At 39.8% G+C, this 17,514-nt stretch overlaps 1 gene segment (V, D, J or C); it reads left to right on the top strand.

Moving 5' to 3' along the window:
• Positions 1 to 10,764: 10,764 nt before the first annotated feature.
• LOC115508066 lies at positions 10,765 to 11,275 on the top strand. The segment is given in 2 exon segments: positions 10,765 to 10,875; positions 10,961 to 11,275. Coding segments are annotated over 2 exon segments (360 nt in total).
• The last annotated feature ends 6,239 nt before the right edge of the window (positions 11,276 to 17,514 follow it).

Here is a 17,514-nt window from a genome sequence, read left to right as displayed (position 1 = left end):
TGGCTGTCCGATAGCCTGCGTTTGGGGGGCAAGAGACAAAACTTAATTTTCCTTTCAATTTCTATTAAAAATATTCCTACTTGGGGAGAGAGGGGAAGATGGCGGCTTAGGAGAACACCTTACCATGCTGATCGCTTAGATTCCACCCACATCTGCCTAAATAACATAGAAAACTTCTAGAAGACTAGCAGAACGGACTCTCCAGAGCAAAGCACACACAAGAAGCCTAAGGAAAACGGTAGGAAGGGCAGAGAGGCGGTGCATGCTATACAGATGGGAGGGAGCGAGCCAGGGTGGTGGAGGGGGAGACAGCCCGGGAAGGCACAGCCCCCAAAATCTGGCTTGCAAAAGGGGAGGGGCTGGACTCTGTGAGTTCTGACAGCCAGCGGGGCTTAACATCTGGGATGCTAACAGTCAACAGCTCTGCTCTCAGAGACCGGGGAGAGTAAGAGGACACCTGGAGGCAGAGTTGATGAGTCCAGGAAGACAGAGCTCAGCTCGGCAGGAACAAAGGCAGTGGCCAGCGCCATCTCCCGCTCCCATCCCCCAGCCGAAATCCCAAAGGGAACCAGTTCCTGTCACCAAACTTGCTTGCATCACACAAACACCCAACACTGTGCTTCCGTGGATCCATCCCTCCGACGGGTCTGCCTCCCTCCTGGTGCTTCAGGGCCCCTACCACAGAGGACCACTGATGGCAAAGCAAGCTAAGCCTACCCCTCCCGCCACTGTGCACCTTGCGGATCCACCCTGCTTACTATGCCAGATCCTATCGAAGCAGCACCCCAAGCCTGGAAGTGTGCAAGCAGCACAGACAGGGGCCACACCACTCCACAGTGAATCTTGCCCCTGGGAGGGGGTAAGATAAGGTACACACCAGTGTGACTGTGGCCCCAGCGGTAGGCTGGGGGCAGACATTGGGTCTGACTGCAGCCCCGCCCACCAACACAAGTTACACCAGACACACAGGGGAAGTGCCCTGCAGTTTGGAGGCACCACAGGGACTACCAAAAATGATGAAACGGAAGAACACGCCTCAAAAGAAACTCCAGGAAGTAGCGACACCCAATGAATTGATCAAAAACGATTTCAGCAATATAACACAACAAGAATTTAGAATAATAGTCATCAAAGTAATCACTGGGCTTGAAAAAAAGCTCAGAAGAAAGCAGAGAATCTAGTACTACAGAGATGAAGGGACTAAGAAATAGTCATGAGGAGCTAAAAATACTAAAATGAGGTGCAAAATAAAATGGAGGTGGCCGTAGCATGGACTGAAGAGGCATGGGAGAGAATAGGTGAATTAGAGGATAAAATTATGGAAAAAGAGGAAGCTGAGAAAAAGAGAGGTAAAAAAATCCAGGAGTATGAGGGGAGAATTAGAGAACTAAGTGATGCAATCAAATGGAACAATATCTGTATCACAGGAATTCCAGAAGAGGAAGAGAGAGAGAAAGGGGCTGAAGGTGTACTTGAACAAATCATAGCTGAGAACTTCCCTGATCTGGGGAAGGAAAAAGGCATTGAAATCCAAGAGGCACAGAGAACTCCCTTCAGACGTAACTTGAATCGATCTTCTGCACGGTATATCATAATGAAACTGGCAAAATACAAGGATAAAGAGAAAATTCTGAAAGCAGCTAGAGATAAACATGCTCTAACTACAAAGTGATATCCATAAGAGTAGTGGCAGACCTATCTACTGAAACTCGGCAGGCCAGAGAGGAATGGCAGGAAATCTTCCATGTGAGGAACAGAAATGCAGCCAAGAATCCTTTATCCAGCAAGTTCGTCATTCAGAATAGGAAAGATAAAGGTCTTCCCAAACAAACAAAAATGGAAGGAATTCATCACCACTAAACCAGCCCTACAAGAGATCCTAAGGGGGATTCTGTAAGTGAAATGTTGCAAGGACCACAAAGTACCAGAGACATCACTACAAGCATGAAACCTACAGATATCACAATGACTCTAAACCCATAATTTTCGATAAGACTGAATGTAAATGGACTAAGTGCTCCAACCAAAAGACATAGGGTATCAGAATGGATAAAAAAATAAGACCCATCTATTTGCTGTCTACAAGAGACTCATTTGAGACCTGAGGACACCTTCAGATTGAAATTGACGGGATGGATAGCTATCATGCTCCTGGAAGTCAAAAGAAAGCTGGAGTAGCCACACAGATATCAGACAAACTAGACGTTAAATTAAAGGCCGTAACAAGAGGTGAAGAAGGGCATTATATAATAATTACAGGGTCTATCCATCAGGAAAAGCTAACAATTATAAATGTCTATGCACCGCATATGGTAGCACCGAAATATATAAAATAATTACAAACATAAGCAACCTTATTGATAAGAATGTGATCATTGCAGGGGACTTTAACACCCCACATACAACAATGGATAGATCATCTAGACACAGGATCAATAAAGAAACAAGGGCCCAGAATGATACATTGGATCAGATGGACTTAACAGATATATTTAGAACTCTGCATCCCAAAGCAACAGAATATACTTTCTTCTCAAGTGAACATGGAACATTCTCCAAGATAGGTCACATACTGGGTCACAAAACAGCCCTTCATAAGTACAAAAGAACTCAGATGATACCATGCACAGTTTCAGACCAAAATGCTATGAAACTTGAAATCAACCACAGGAAAAAGTCTGGAACACTTCCAAAAGCATGGAGGTTAAAGAACACCCTACTAAAGAATGAATGGGTCACCCAGGCAACTAGAGAAGAAATTTAAAAATATGTGGAAACAAATGAAAATGAAAATACAACACTCCAGGGGGGCCTAGGTGGCTCAGTCGGTTGAGATTCCAACTTCGGCTCAGGTCACAATTTCCCAGCTTGTGAGTCCGAGCCCCACGTCCGGGTCTGTGCTGACAGCTCAGAGTCTGAAGCCTGCTTTAGATTCTGTGCCTCCCTCTCTCTCTGCCCCTAACCCACTCGCATTCTGTCTCTGTCTCTTTCAAAAATAAATAAACATTAACAAAAAAGAAAATACAACAATCCAAATGCTTTGGGATGCAGCAAAGGCAGTCCTGAGAGGAAAATACATTGTAATCCAAGCCTATCTCAAGAAACAAGAAAAAAATCCCAAATACAAAATCAAACAGCACACATAAAGAAATAGAAGCAGAACAGCAAAGACACACTAAACCCAGCAGCAGAAGAGAAATGATAAAGATCAGAGTGGAAATAAACAATATAGAATCTAAAAAACTGAAGAGCAGATCAATGAAACCAAGATTGGCTTTTTTGAAAAAATAAACAAAATTGATAAATCTCTAGCCAGCCTTCTCAAAAAGAAAAGGGAGATGACCCAAATAGATAAAATCATGAATGAAAATGGAATTGTTACAACCAAACCCTTAGAAATACAAGCAATTATCAGGGAATACTATGAAAAATTATATGCCAACAAACTGGACAACTTGGAAGAAATGGACAAATTCCTAAGCACCCATGCATTTCCAAAACTCAAACAGGAAGAAATAGAAAATTTGAACAGACCCATAACCAGTGAAGAAATTGAATCAGTCATTAAAAATCTCCCAACAAACAAGAGTCCAGGACCAGATGGCTTCCCTGGGGGAATTCTACCAGACATTTAAAGCAGAGATAATACCTCTAGTTCTCAAGCTGTTCCAAAAAATAGAAAGGGAAGGAAAACTTCCAGACTCATTCTATGAAGCCAGTATTACTTTGATTCCTAAACCCGACAAAGACCCTACAACAAAGACAACTACAGCCCAATATCCCTGATGAATATGGATGCAAATATTCTCAATAAGATACTAGCAAATCGAATTCAACAGCATATAAAAAGAATTATTCACCATGATCAACGGGTTCATTCCTGGGCTGCAGGCCTGGTTCAACATTCGCAAATCAATCAGTGTGATACATCACATTGATAAAAGAAAAGATAAGAACCATATGATCTTGTCAACTGATGCAGAGAAAGCATTTGACAAAATTCAGCATCCTTTCTTAATAAAAACCCTCCAGACACTCGGGATAGAAGAAACACACTTGAACATCATAAAAGCCATTTATGGAAACCCCACAGCTAATATCATCCTCAATGGGGAAAAATTGAGATATTTCCACCTGAGATCAGGAACACGACAGGAATGTTCATTCTGACTGCTGTTGTTTACCATAGTGTTGGAAGTTCTAGCATCAGCAATCAGACAACGAAAGGAAATCAAAGGTATCAAAATTGGCAAAGATGAAGTCAGTTTTCACTTATTGCAGATGACATGATACTACACATGGAAAACCCAATAGACTCCACCAGAAGTCTGCTAGAACTGATACATGATATCAGAAAAGTCGCAAGATACAAAAGCAATGTACAGAAATCAGTTACATTCTTATACAATAAAAATGAAGCAACAGAAAGACCAATGAAGAAACTGATCCCATTCACAATTGCACCAAGATTCATAAAATACCTAAGAAGAAACAAACCAAAGATGTAAAAGATCTGTATGCTGAAAACTATAGAAAGCTTATGAAGGAAACTGAAGAAGATGCAAGGAAATGAAGAAACATTCCATGCTCATGGATTGGAAGAAAAATATTGTTAAAATGTCAATACTACCCAAATCAATCTACACAATCGAAATTGCAATCCCAATCAAAATTGCACCAGCATTCTTCTCAAAGCTAGAGCAAGCAATCGTAAAACTTGTATGGAACCACAAAAGACCCAGAATAGCCAAATATTGAAGAAGAAGACCAAAGCGGGAGGCATCACAGTCCCAGACTTTAGCCTCTACTAGAAAGCTGTCATCATCAAGACAGCATGGTATTGGCACAAAAACAGACACATAGACCAATGCAATAGAATAGAGACTACCGAATTGGACCCACAAATGTATGGCCAACTAATCTTTGACAAAGCAGGAAAGAATATCCAATGGAAAAAAGACAGTCTCTTTAACAAATGGTGCTGGGAGAACTGGACAGCAACATGCAGAAGAATTAATCTAGACCACTTTCTTACACCATTCACAAAAATAAACTCAAAACGGATAAAGGACCTGAATGTGAGACAGGAACCCACCAAAACCCTAGAGGAGAGAGCAGGAAATAACCTCTCTGACTTCAGCCACAGCAAATTCTTACTTGACACATCTCCAGAGGCAGGGAAATTAAGAACAAAAATGAACTATTGGGACTTCATGAAGATAAAAAGCTGCTCTGCAAAGGAAACAATCAGCCAAATTAAAAGGCAGCCAACGGAATGGGAAAACATATTTGCAAATGACATATCAGACAAAGGGCTAGTATCCAAAATCTATAAAGAACTCATCAAACTCCACACCTGATAAACAAATAATCCAGTGAAGAAATGGGCAGAAGACATGAATAGACACTTCTCTAAAGAAGACATCCAATTGGCCAACAGGCACATGAGAAGATGCTCAACGTCGCTCCTCATCAGGGAAATACAAATGAAAACCACACTGAGATACCACTTCATGCCAGTCAGAGTGGCTAAAATGAACAAATCAGGAGACTATACATGCTGGAGAGGATGTGAAGAAACGGGAGCCCTCTTGCACTGTTGGTGGGAATGCAAACTGGTGCAGCCATTCTGGAAAAGAGTGTGGATGTTCCTAAAAAATTAAAAATAGGTCTACCCTATGACCCAGCAATAGCACTGCTAGGAATTTACCCAAAGGATACAGGAGTGCTGATGCATAGGGGCACTTGTACCCCAATGTTTATAGCAGCACTCTCAACAATAGCCAAATTATGGAAAGGGTCTAAATGTCCATCAACTAATGAATGGATAAAGAAATTGTGGTATCTACTCAAAATGGAATACTACCTGGCATTGAGAAAGAATGAAATGTGGCCTTTTGCAGCAACGTGGATGGATCTGCAGAGTGTTGTGCTGAGTGAAATTAGTCATATGGAGAAAGACAGATACCGTATGTTTCCACTCTTATTTGGATCCTGAGAAACTTGACAGAAGACCATGGGGAAGGGGAAGGAAAAAAAAGTTAGAGAGAGAGGGAGTCAAACCATCACAGACTCTTAAAAACTGAATAAACTGAGGGTTGATGGGGGGTGGGAACGAGGGGAGTGTGGGTGATGGGTATTGAGGAGGGCACCTGTTGGGATGAGCTTTGGGTGTTGTATAGAAACCTATTTGACAATAAATTTCATATTTACAAAATAATCTTATTTAATTGTCATTACTATGTTTTTTTAGTTTTATGTAAATTTTTTCAATTATATTTTATTTCCATCATTTTACTTTAGTCTACAACAGTATATTCACTTTTTCAAATTATCAAATGATTTCTTTTTTTTCTTTTCTTTATCTTTATTCTCTTTTTCATTTCTTTACTTTTTTCTTAAATACAGAACAAAAAATTCATATTTATTTTTAATTTTTATTAAAATATTTTTCTTTACACTTTTCCACTATATTCTTTACTTTTGTGTATATTATTTTCAAATTCTATTTTACTCCCATCTACCCATTTTACTCTACTTCAGTGTATTCATTTTTTCAAATTCTCAAATGATTTACTTTGCCCCCTGTTTTTCCCCTAATCTGTCAAACCACTTTCATCACCCTAAAAAAACACACCTAGGATGTAGCATTAACTATTAGATTTGTGTGTGTGTATGTTTAATTTTTAATTTTAATATTTTTGTAATTTTATTGTTTTATTTCAATGTTTCTACTTCATTAATTCCTTTTCTCTCTTCAAAATGACAAAACGGAGGAATTCACCCCAAAAGAAAGACCATGAAGAAACGACAGCCAGGGAGTTAACCAACACAGGTACAAGCAAGATGTCTGAACCAGAATTTAGAATCACGATAATAAGAATACTAGCTGGAGTCAAAAATAGATTAGAATCCCTTTCTGAAGAGATAAAAGAAGTAAAAAAAAAAAAATAGCCAGAATGAAATAAAAAATGCTATACCTGAACTGCAATCACGGATGGATGCAGCTGTGGTAAGGATGGATGAGGCCGAACAGAGAATCAGTGATATAAACTTATAGGAAATAATGAAGCAGAAAAAAAGAGGGAGATTAAGGCAAAAGAGCATGATTTAAGAATTAGAGAAATCAGTGACTCATTAAAAAGGAACATCAGAATCATAGGGGTCCCAGAAGAGGAAGAAAGAGAAATAGGGGTAGAAGAGTTATGTAAGCCGATCATAGCGGAAAACTTTCCTAACCTGGGCAAATACACAGACATCAAAATCCGGGAAGCACAGAAGACCCCCTTTAGATTCAACAAAAACTGGCCAGCAACAAGGCATATCATAGTCAATTTCACAAAATACTCAGGCAAGGAGAGAATCATGAAAGCAGCAAGGAAAAAAGGTCTCTAACATACAAGGGAAGACATATCAGGATTGCAGCAGACCTATCCACAGAATCTTGGCAGGCCAGAAAGGAGTGGCGGAGTCTATTCATTGTGCTGAATCAGAAAAGTATGCAGACAAGAATTCATATATATATGTGTGTGTGTGTGTGTGTGTGTGTGTGTGTGTGTGTGTGTATCAAAAGCAAGAAAGATTAGGGGCGCCTGGGTGGCACAGTCGGTTAAGCGTCCGACTTCAGCCAGGTCACGATCTCGCGGTCCGTGAGTTCGAGCCCCGCGTCAGGCTCTGGGCTGATGGCTCAGAGCCTGGAGCCTGTTTCCGATTCTGTGTCTCCCTCTCTCTCTGCCCCTCCCCCGTTCATGCTCTGTCTCTCTCTGTCCCAAAAATAAATAAACGTTGAAAAAAAATTTAAAAAAAAAAGCAAGAAAGATTAGAAAAGACCAGAGAACACCATCAGAAACTCCAACTCTACAAGCATCATCATGGCAATAAACTCATATCTTTCAGTACTCACTCTAAACCTCAGTGGACTCAATGCCCTAATCAAAAGACACAGGGTAACAGAATGGATAAGAAAACAAGATCCATCTATATGCTGTTCACAAGAGACCCACTTTAGACCTAAAGACACCTTCAGATTGAACATAAAGGGAAGGAGAACCATCTATCATGCTAATGGTCAACAAAAGAAAGCCCGAGTAGCCATACTTATATCAGACAATGTAGACTTAAAAATACTGTATCAAGAGATGCAGAAGGGCATTATTTCATGATCAAGGGGTCTATAGACGAAGAAGACCTAACAATTCTAAACATTTATGCGCCAAATGGGAGAGCACACAAATACATATATCAATTAATGACAAACATAAAGAAACTCACCGATAGTAATACCATAATATTAGGAGACCTCAACGCCCCACTCACAGCAATGGACAGATCATCTCAACAAAAAATCAACAAGGAAAGAATGGCTTTGAATGACACACTGGACCAGATGGACTTAACAAATATATTCAGAACATTTCATCCTAAAGCAGCAGAATATGCATTCTTCTCCAGCGCACATGGAACATTCTCCAGAATAGACCATATACTGGGACACAAATCAGCTCTAACTAAGTACAAAAAGATTGAGATCATACTGTGCATATTTTCAGATCACAATGCTGTGAAACTCAAAATCAACCACAAGAAAAAATTTCGAAAGGTAAACAATACTTGGAGACCAAAGAACATCCTACTAAAGAATGAATGGGCTAACCAAGCAGTTAACAGGAAGTTAAAAAGTATATGGAAGTCAATTAAAATGATAACACCACAACCCAAAACCTCTGGGACACAGCAAAGGTGGTCATAAGATGAAAGTATATAGCATTCCAGGCCTTCCTAAAGAAGGAAGAAAGATCTCAGATACACAACCTAACCTTACACCTTAAGGAGCTGGAAAAAGAACAGCAAATAGAACCCAAAACCAGCAGAAGACAGGAAATAATAAAGATTACAAAAGAAATTAATGCTATCAAAACCAAAAAAAAAACAGTAGACCAAATCAATGAAACCGGAAGCAGGTTCTTTGAAAGAATGAACAAAATTGATAAACCACTAGCCAGTTTGATCAAAAAGAAAAAGGAAAGGATGCAAATAAGTAAAATCAAGAATGACAGATCACAACCAACACAACAGAAATAAAAACAATAGTAAGAGAATATTATGAGCAATTATATGCCAATAAAATGGGTAATCTGGAAGAAATGGGCAAATTCCTAGAAACATACACACTACCAAACTGAAACAGGAAGAACTATAAAAATTTGAACAGACCCATAACCAGTAAGGAAATAGTATTAGTAGTCAAAAATCTGTCAAAAACAAGAGTCCAGGGCCAGATGGCTTTCCAGGGGATTCTACCAAACATTTAAAGAAGAGTTAACACCTCTTCTCTTGAAGCTGTTCCAAAATATAGAAACGGAAGGAAAACTTCCAGACTCTTTCTGAAGCCAGAATTACCTTGATTCCAAAAGCAGACAGAGACCACACTACAAAGGAGACCTATAGACCAATTTCCCTGATGAACATGGATGCAAAAATCCTCAACAAGATATTAGCCTACCGGATCCTACAATACATTAACAAAATTATACACCAAGACCAAGTGGGATTTATACCTGGGATGCAGGGCTGGTTCAATATCTGCAAAACAATTAACGTGATTCATCACATCAATAAAAGAAAGGACAAGAACCGTATGATCCTCTCCATAGATGCAGAGAAAGCATTCGACAAAATATGGCATCCTTTCTTGATTAAAACCCTCAAGAAAGTAGGGATAGAAGGAGCATACCTCGAGATCATAAAAGCCATATATGAATGACCCAACACTAATATCATCCTCAATGGGGAAAAACTGAGAGCTTCAATGTGCTTAGTGTTACTACAATAGTGAAGAACTAAGGTTTCTCTGCACAGCATTCTGGGGCCTAAATTCCTTTTTCTGGTGCTAAGGACATTTCTCCCCTCCTGGTACAAAAAGGGTGTATTTCATATGGAGATTTATATTCTGTTTAGGGAACAAATGATGGTCAGTGCGTCTCTGCACTGGCTGTTTCTCAAGCATGTTTCATTCCAGTGGCATATTTGGGGTGGCATATTCTGCTCCGCTCCACCATGTAATGCTGGAGTAGAGACACTGGAATAAATGTCCTGTGAGTCTTGACAGGAACCTCCCTGCAGGGCCGGGCCTAGACGGCAGGGGCCTTTCAGTACTACCCAGCACCAGGCTGATACCCCCGGTGACTAGGTGCACAAGGGGTGAGGAAGGCTTTCCTGTCAGAAGCCAGTGTTTCCTTTTCCTGAAAGCAATCTAAAATATGAGTAGGATGAGGGATGCTAAAGGGTGTGTAAATATCCTGTTCCATCAGAGCATTTAATGAACTCAGGCAGTGAGAAGACACTCGGAGACGCGGCTAGTCCAGGGCTTTTAGATATCTTCATCTAAGAGATGGAAACCAGGATGCCTTTATTACCCCATTTTGTGCAGCAGTTTGGAGTCACGCTTATCCAGGACTAAGACGTTCAGATATCAGAGCCAACAACAGGTTCAGGTGGCCTCTGCCTCATTCAACACTGGTCCACAATGGGGAGAATTTTCTGTAAGGTCTTATCACTCAGTTGCAGGAGCTCAGTCTGCACACAGTTCAGAACCTGGCCAAGGACCCATGTCCTCAAACAAGGATTAGACTGGTGCTCTCTGAGTCCCAATGTACACGGTCTCTGGGACCGTCTCCAGATGGTTCTGGTCCTGCGTATGAAATACTCTGTCTCATGACTATGCAAATACTCCTAAGAGCACCAGGTTAAGTATGGGTGTGTCTGTGCCCTGAGAGCATCACCGTACAACGCCATCCTCTACCGGAGACCCTGAGACACATCCCCTCACAATGGACTGGAGCTGGAGAATCCTCTACCTGGTGGCAGTGGCTACAGGTAAGGGTCACCCAAGTCCCTGGACACAGGAGAGGACCAGGACCAGTCAACACTGATTTCATCCACTCTTGTCCCCTCTCTACAGGTGTGCACTCCCAGGTTTTGCTGGTGCAGTCTGGGGCTGAAGTGAGGAAGCCTGGGGCATCAGTGAAGATCTTCTGTAAAGCATCTGGATACAGCTTCACTGATTACTATATGTACTGGGTGCGACAGGCTCCTGCACAAGGGTTTGAGTGGATGGGAAGAATTGACCCTGAAGATGGTTCTACAAGCTATGCACAGAAGTTCCAGGGCAGACTCACCCTGACAGCAGACACATCCACAAACACAGCCTACATGGAGCTGAGCAGTCTGAGGTCTACAGACACGGCCGTGCATTACTGTGCAAGGACACAGTGAGGGGTTGTCAGTGTGAGCCCAGACACAAACCGCCCTGTAGAAGAAGATCAGGACCACCAGGGGGTGCACACTATGCACCATTCTGTTTGTGTTCCCAGGAGCAGGTGCAGGTAGGGGTTGCTGGAAGGTTTTGTGCCATGGCCTGGGGCTTCCTCTCCATACGGCAGTTTCCCCCAGGGAGCCGGTCTGGACACATGATTCTTTGCTTACCTACTTGGGTCTGGTTTACAAAGTTTGTTTTACCAGGAAAACTATAATTACATAAACAAGAGATAGAGTCTCTTACAATTGCTTACCCTTGTACTAAATATCAATGGTTTACACGTATCCTGATGCACATCAACTGAACATTTACAGGAGTCCCAGGAGCGCTCACTTTGCATCTAGGACCACAGGACCCCATAGCTCCTCGTTATCCTCACCCTGCTCTTGTCCCAGTCAAACACCATGACACTTCATTCATGTCACTTTGCTTCTCAGAACTTTATATGTGTTACAGTTTTCTTCAAATACTTGAAACTACAAGAGAAAAAGCATCTACATGTATTAGTCAGGATAATCCTGAGGGACAGAATACATAGCACATTGGCTTACAGGACTAAATAGGCTGAGAAGTCCCATGATATACTATCACATGCTGGATACCCAGTAAAGTCAGTGGTGTAATTCTCATCTGATTCCAAACTAGTGTCAAGTCTGAGAACGTGGGCACCTGATGGTTTAACTTTCACTCCAAGGGCAAGAGGAAGTCAATGTTACAGCTCAAGCAGGCACACAAGAAGTAAAAATGAGAGAATTTGCTTCACTTTTATTTTTCTTCTATTCATAACCTTAATGGATTGGGTGATGCCCACTTCCCAAGACACCAAACGCAAGAACACAGTGCACACAGCACTCACCACAAACCCTTCCTGAAGCGCCAGTCTCCATACAGCATACGAACTCTTCTTAATGTAGCCATGAGTCTCAGAAGCAGAAAACATAACAAGTTTTCTAAAACACAGAAGAAGACAGAGACCTAGACAATATGAGAATATGGAGGAATCCATCCCCAAAGAGAGAACAAGAAAGGATCATATCCAGGGATCTAATCAAAACAGATATAAGGAATAGGCCTAAAACAGAACTTAAAACAACAATAGTAAGGATAATGGATGGGCTTGAGAACATCATAGAAGACATCAAGGATATGCATACGACAGAGATTAAAGGCATAAAAACTGGTCAACGGTGAAATTTAAAAATTCTATGAAAGAGACATGATGCTTACTGCACATAATAATGGGTGGAAGCAGCAGAGGAATGACTAAGTGATAGAGAAGATAAAATTGTGGAAAATAAGGAATCAGAAAAGAGAGGGTAAACTAATTTCTTGGGTTATGGATGTAGACTTAGATAACTCAGCCACTCTGTACAGTGTAGTAACATTCCTTTCATAGGAGTCCCAAAAAAAGACAGGGAAAAAGGGACAGAAGGTTTACTTGTGCAAATTGTAGCTGAAAGTTGCCCTAACCCAAAGAAGGAAATGAACATCCAAATCCAGAAGTCACAGAGAACTCCTATCAAAATCAACAAAAGCAGGCCATTAGCAAGATAAATCATAGAAAATTGACATAATATAGAGATAAAGAAAAAATCCTAAAAGCAGCAAGAGAATGGGAAAATAATAGGCAGGCAAGAATACTTTATCCAGGAAGTTTGTCATTGAGAAGAAGGAGAGATAAAGAGCTTCCCAGACAAACAAAATCTAAAGGAGTCTGTGACCCCTAATCCAACCCTGCAAGAAATACTAAAGGGGACTCTTTGAGTGCGAAAGAAACACCAAAAGCAACAAACACTAGAAAGGAACAGAGAAAATCTCCAGAAAAAAAATTACTTTACAGAAACATTATGATAACACAATTACACCAATATCATATCTTTCAGTAATCACTGTGAATGAAAATGAACTAAAAAGTCCAGTCAAAGACACAGGGTATCAGAATGGATTAAAAAACAAGATCCATGTATATTCTGCCTGTAAAAGACTCCTTTGAGACCTAGAGATACCTGTTGATTGAAAGTGAGGGGTTGCAGAACAATTTATCATGCTACTGGACATAAAAAGAAAGCTGTAGTACCATATTCATATCAGGCAACCTAGATGTAAAATACAAAGACTGCAAAAAGAGATGAAGATGGGCATTATATCATAAAGTGACCTATCCAACAAGAAGCACTAACAACTGTAAATATTTATGACCACAAATTGGGGCACTGAAATATGTAAAGCAATATTGACATAAAAAAAACTCATTGACTATTCGGGGCCTTTTGTGGTTCCATATGAATTTTAGGATTGCTTGTTCTAATTTCGAGAAGAATGCTGGTGCAATTTTGATTGGGATTGCATTGAATGTGTAGATAGCTTTGGGTAGTATTGACATTTTGACAATATTTATTTTTCCAATCCATGAGCAGGGAATGTCTTTCCATTTCTTTAAGTCTTCTTCAATTACCTTCATAAGCTTTCTATAGTTTTCAGCATACAGATCCTTTACATCTTTGGTTAGATTTATTCCTAGGTATTTTATGCTTCTTGGTGCAATTGTGAATGGGATCATTTTCTTTATTTGTCTTTCTGTTGCTTCATTGTTAGTGTATAAGAATGCAACTGATTTCTGTACATTGATTTTGTATCCTGCAACTTTGCTGAATTCATGTATCAGTTCCAGCAGACTTTTGGTGGAGTCTATCGGATTTTCCATGTATAATATCATGTCATCTGCAAAAAGCGAAAGCTTGACTTCATCTTTGCCAATTTTGATGCCTTTGATTTCCTTTTGTTGTCTGATTGCTGATGCTAGAACTTCCAGCACTATGTTAAACAACAGCGGTGAGAGTGGGCATCCCTGTCATGTTCCTGATCTCAGGGAAAAAGCTCTCAGTTTTTCCCCGTTGAGGATGATGTTAACTGATGAATGGATAAAGAAATTGTGGTTTATATACACAATGGAATACTATGTGGCAATGAGAAAAAATGAAATATGGCCCTTTGTAGCAACGTGGATGGAACTGGAGAGTGTAATGCTAAGTGAAATAAGCCATACAGAGAAAGACAGATACCATATGGTTTCACTCTTATGTGGATCCTGAGAAACTTAACAGGAACCCATGGGGGAGGGGAAGGAAAAAAAAAAAGAGGTTAGAGTGGGCGAGAGCCAAAGCATAAGAGACTGTTAAAAACTGAGAACAAACTGAGGGTTGATGGGGGGTGGGAGGGAGGGGAGGGTGGGTGATGGGTATTGAGGAGGGCACCTTCTGGGATGAGCACTGGGTGTTGTATGGAAACCAATTTGTCAATAAATTTCATAAAAAAAAAAACAAAAAACAACTCATTGATAATAATACACTAGTAGTAGGGGACTTTCACTTGTAAGTAGGGGACACCCCACTTACAACAATGAACAGATCGTGTAAGAAGAAAATCAAGAAGGAAACAATGGCTTTGAATGACACAGGTGCAGATGGACTTAACAGATATATTCAAAACATTCCATCTTAAAGCAGCAGGATACATTCTTAACGAGTGCACATGGAACACTCTCCAGAACAGATCACACACTGGGTCATAAATCAGCCCCTACAAGTACAAAGATTGAGACTATGGCATGCATTTTTTCAGATCAGAACACTATGAAACTTGGAGTCAACCACAGGGAAAAATTTGGAAACACCACTAATAGTTGGAATAAAAGACCATCGTACTAGAGAATAAAGCGGTTAACCAGGAAACTAAAGGAGAAATAAAAATACATGGAAGCAAATGAAAATGTTAGCGTTGACAGTCCAAATCCTGTGGGATTCAGCAAAAGCAGATTTAAGATGGAAGTATATAGCAGTACAGGCCTAACACAATAAAAATAAAATTTTAAACACACAACCACTTTACACCTAAAGAAGCTAGAAAAGGAAGAGCAAAGGAAGCCTAAAGTCAGACGAGGAGGGTAAACAATCATAGAGTACCTATAAATGGCACAGAAAGAAACAAAAACAGTAGAACAGATCAACAAAACTTTTAGGTTGCTTTCTGAAAGAATGAATAAAATTGAAGTTCCTGGACCAGATTATTCAAACAGAAAAGAAAAAGGACCCAAAGAGAAAAATTATGGATTTCATGGGACAGATCACAACCAACACCAGAAATACAATCAATTATAAGAGAATATTATGAAAAACTATATACCAACCAATTAGGCCATCTGGAAGAAACGAATAAATTCCCAGAAACATTTAAACTACCAAAATTTCAACAGGAAGAATTAGAAAAGGAGAATTACAGACCAATTGCCCAGGTGAACACGGATGCAAAAATTATCAACAACATACTTACAAATTGAGTCCAACAGTACATCAAAAGAATCATTTACCAGGATGAAGTCGGATTTATTCCTGGGGTGCAAGGATGGATCAATATTAACAATCAATCAAAGTTATACACCATATCAATAATAGGATAAGACCCAAATGATCCTTTCAATAAATGCAGAGAAGCATTTGATAAACTACACTATCTTTTCTTGATAAAGACCATCAAGCAAGTAAAGATAGATGGAAAATTCTTCAACAACATAAAGGCCATATACAAAACATGGACTGTTAACATCATCCTCAATGGGGAAACACTGAGTGCTCTCCACATATGGTCAGGGACATGACAGGGATATCCACTGTCATTAATTTTGTTCAACGTAGTACTAGAAGGCTTAGCCTCTACAATCAAACAATGAAAAGAAATAAAAGGCACAGAAATTTGAAAGGAATAAGTCAAACTTTCACTCTTTGCAGATTACATGATACTCTATGGGGAAAATCCAAAAGATTCCACCAAAAGACTTCTAGACGAAGACAAAACTCAGAAAAGTTGTAGGATACAAGACAACATCAAGTTATTGGCACTATATACATACACCAAAAATGAAGCAGAAAAGAGAGGCTTTAAGGAATCAGTCCCATTTACAATTGCACCAAAAATCATAACATACCTAGGAATAAACCTAACCAAAGATGTTAGAGATCTGTATGCTAAAACTATAGAAAGCATATGAAGCAAATTACACAAGACACAAAGGAAGAGCATTCCATGGTCATGGATTGGGAAACAAATATTGTTAAAATATCAACACTACCCAAAGCAATCTACACATTCAATGTGATCCTTACCAAAATAATGCCAACATTCTTCACAGAAAAAGAACAAAGAATTTTAAAATTTGTATAAAACCATAAAACACCGAATAGGCAGAGCAATGTTGAAAAAGAAATCCAAAGCTGGAGGCATCACAATTCTAGACTTCAAGCTGTATTACGAAGCTGTAATCATCAAGAAAGCATGGTACTGGCACAAAAATAGACACATACAGAATGGGACAGAATAGAGAACCAGGTTTGCTGAACACTCTGTTCAGCAAAAGGTTCTGGGAAAACTGGATAGTAACATGAGGAAGGTTGAATCTGGAACACTTTCCTACAGCAAACACAAAAATATATTCAAAATGGATGAAAAACCTAAATATAAGACCAAAAAGCATCAACATCTATAAGAGAAAACAGGCAGAAACTTCTTTGACCTCGACCTCGGCAACTTCTTAATAGACATGCCTCTAGAGGCAAGGAAAACAAAAGCAAGACATGAACTATTGGGACCTCATCAAGATAAAAAGCTTCTGCACAGTGAAGGAAACAATCAACAACACTAAGTGGCAACTGACAGAGGAGTGAACATATTTGAAAATGACATATGTGGTAAGAGTTAGTATCCAAAATCTATAAGAACTTAACAAACACAGAAGAACAAATATCCAGTGAATGGTCAAAAGACACGAGCAGACACTTTTCCAAAGAAAACATCTGGATGGTTAAGAGACACATGAAAAGATGCTCAACATCACTCATCATTGGGGAAAAACAATTCAAAATCATGATAAGATACCACCTCACACCTGTCAGAATGGCTAAAATGAACAATTCAGGAAACAACAGATATTGGCAAGGATGTGGAGACAGAGGAACCTTCCTATACTCTTGGTGGGAATGCAAAGTGGTGTGACCACACTGGAGAAGAGTTTAAAAAGTTAAAATAGAATTACTTATGTCCCACCAATTTCTCTACAAGGTATTTACACAAAGGACACAAAAATTCTGATTCAAATAGCTAAACGGGTGATGGAGATTATGTAGGTCACTTGTTGTGATGTGCAC

The sequence above is a fragment of the Lynx canadensis genome, chromosome B3 (assembly GCF_007474595.2).
Source record: "Lynx canadensis isolate LIC74 chromosome B3, mLynCan4.pri.v2, whole genome shotgun sequence".
Classification (NCBI taxonomy): Eukaryota; Metazoa; Chordata; class Mammalia; order Carnivora; family Felidae; genus Lynx; species Lynx canadensis.
Note: the sequence above shows the minus strand (reverse complement) of the source record. Positions and strands in the feature narration are given on the sequence as shown.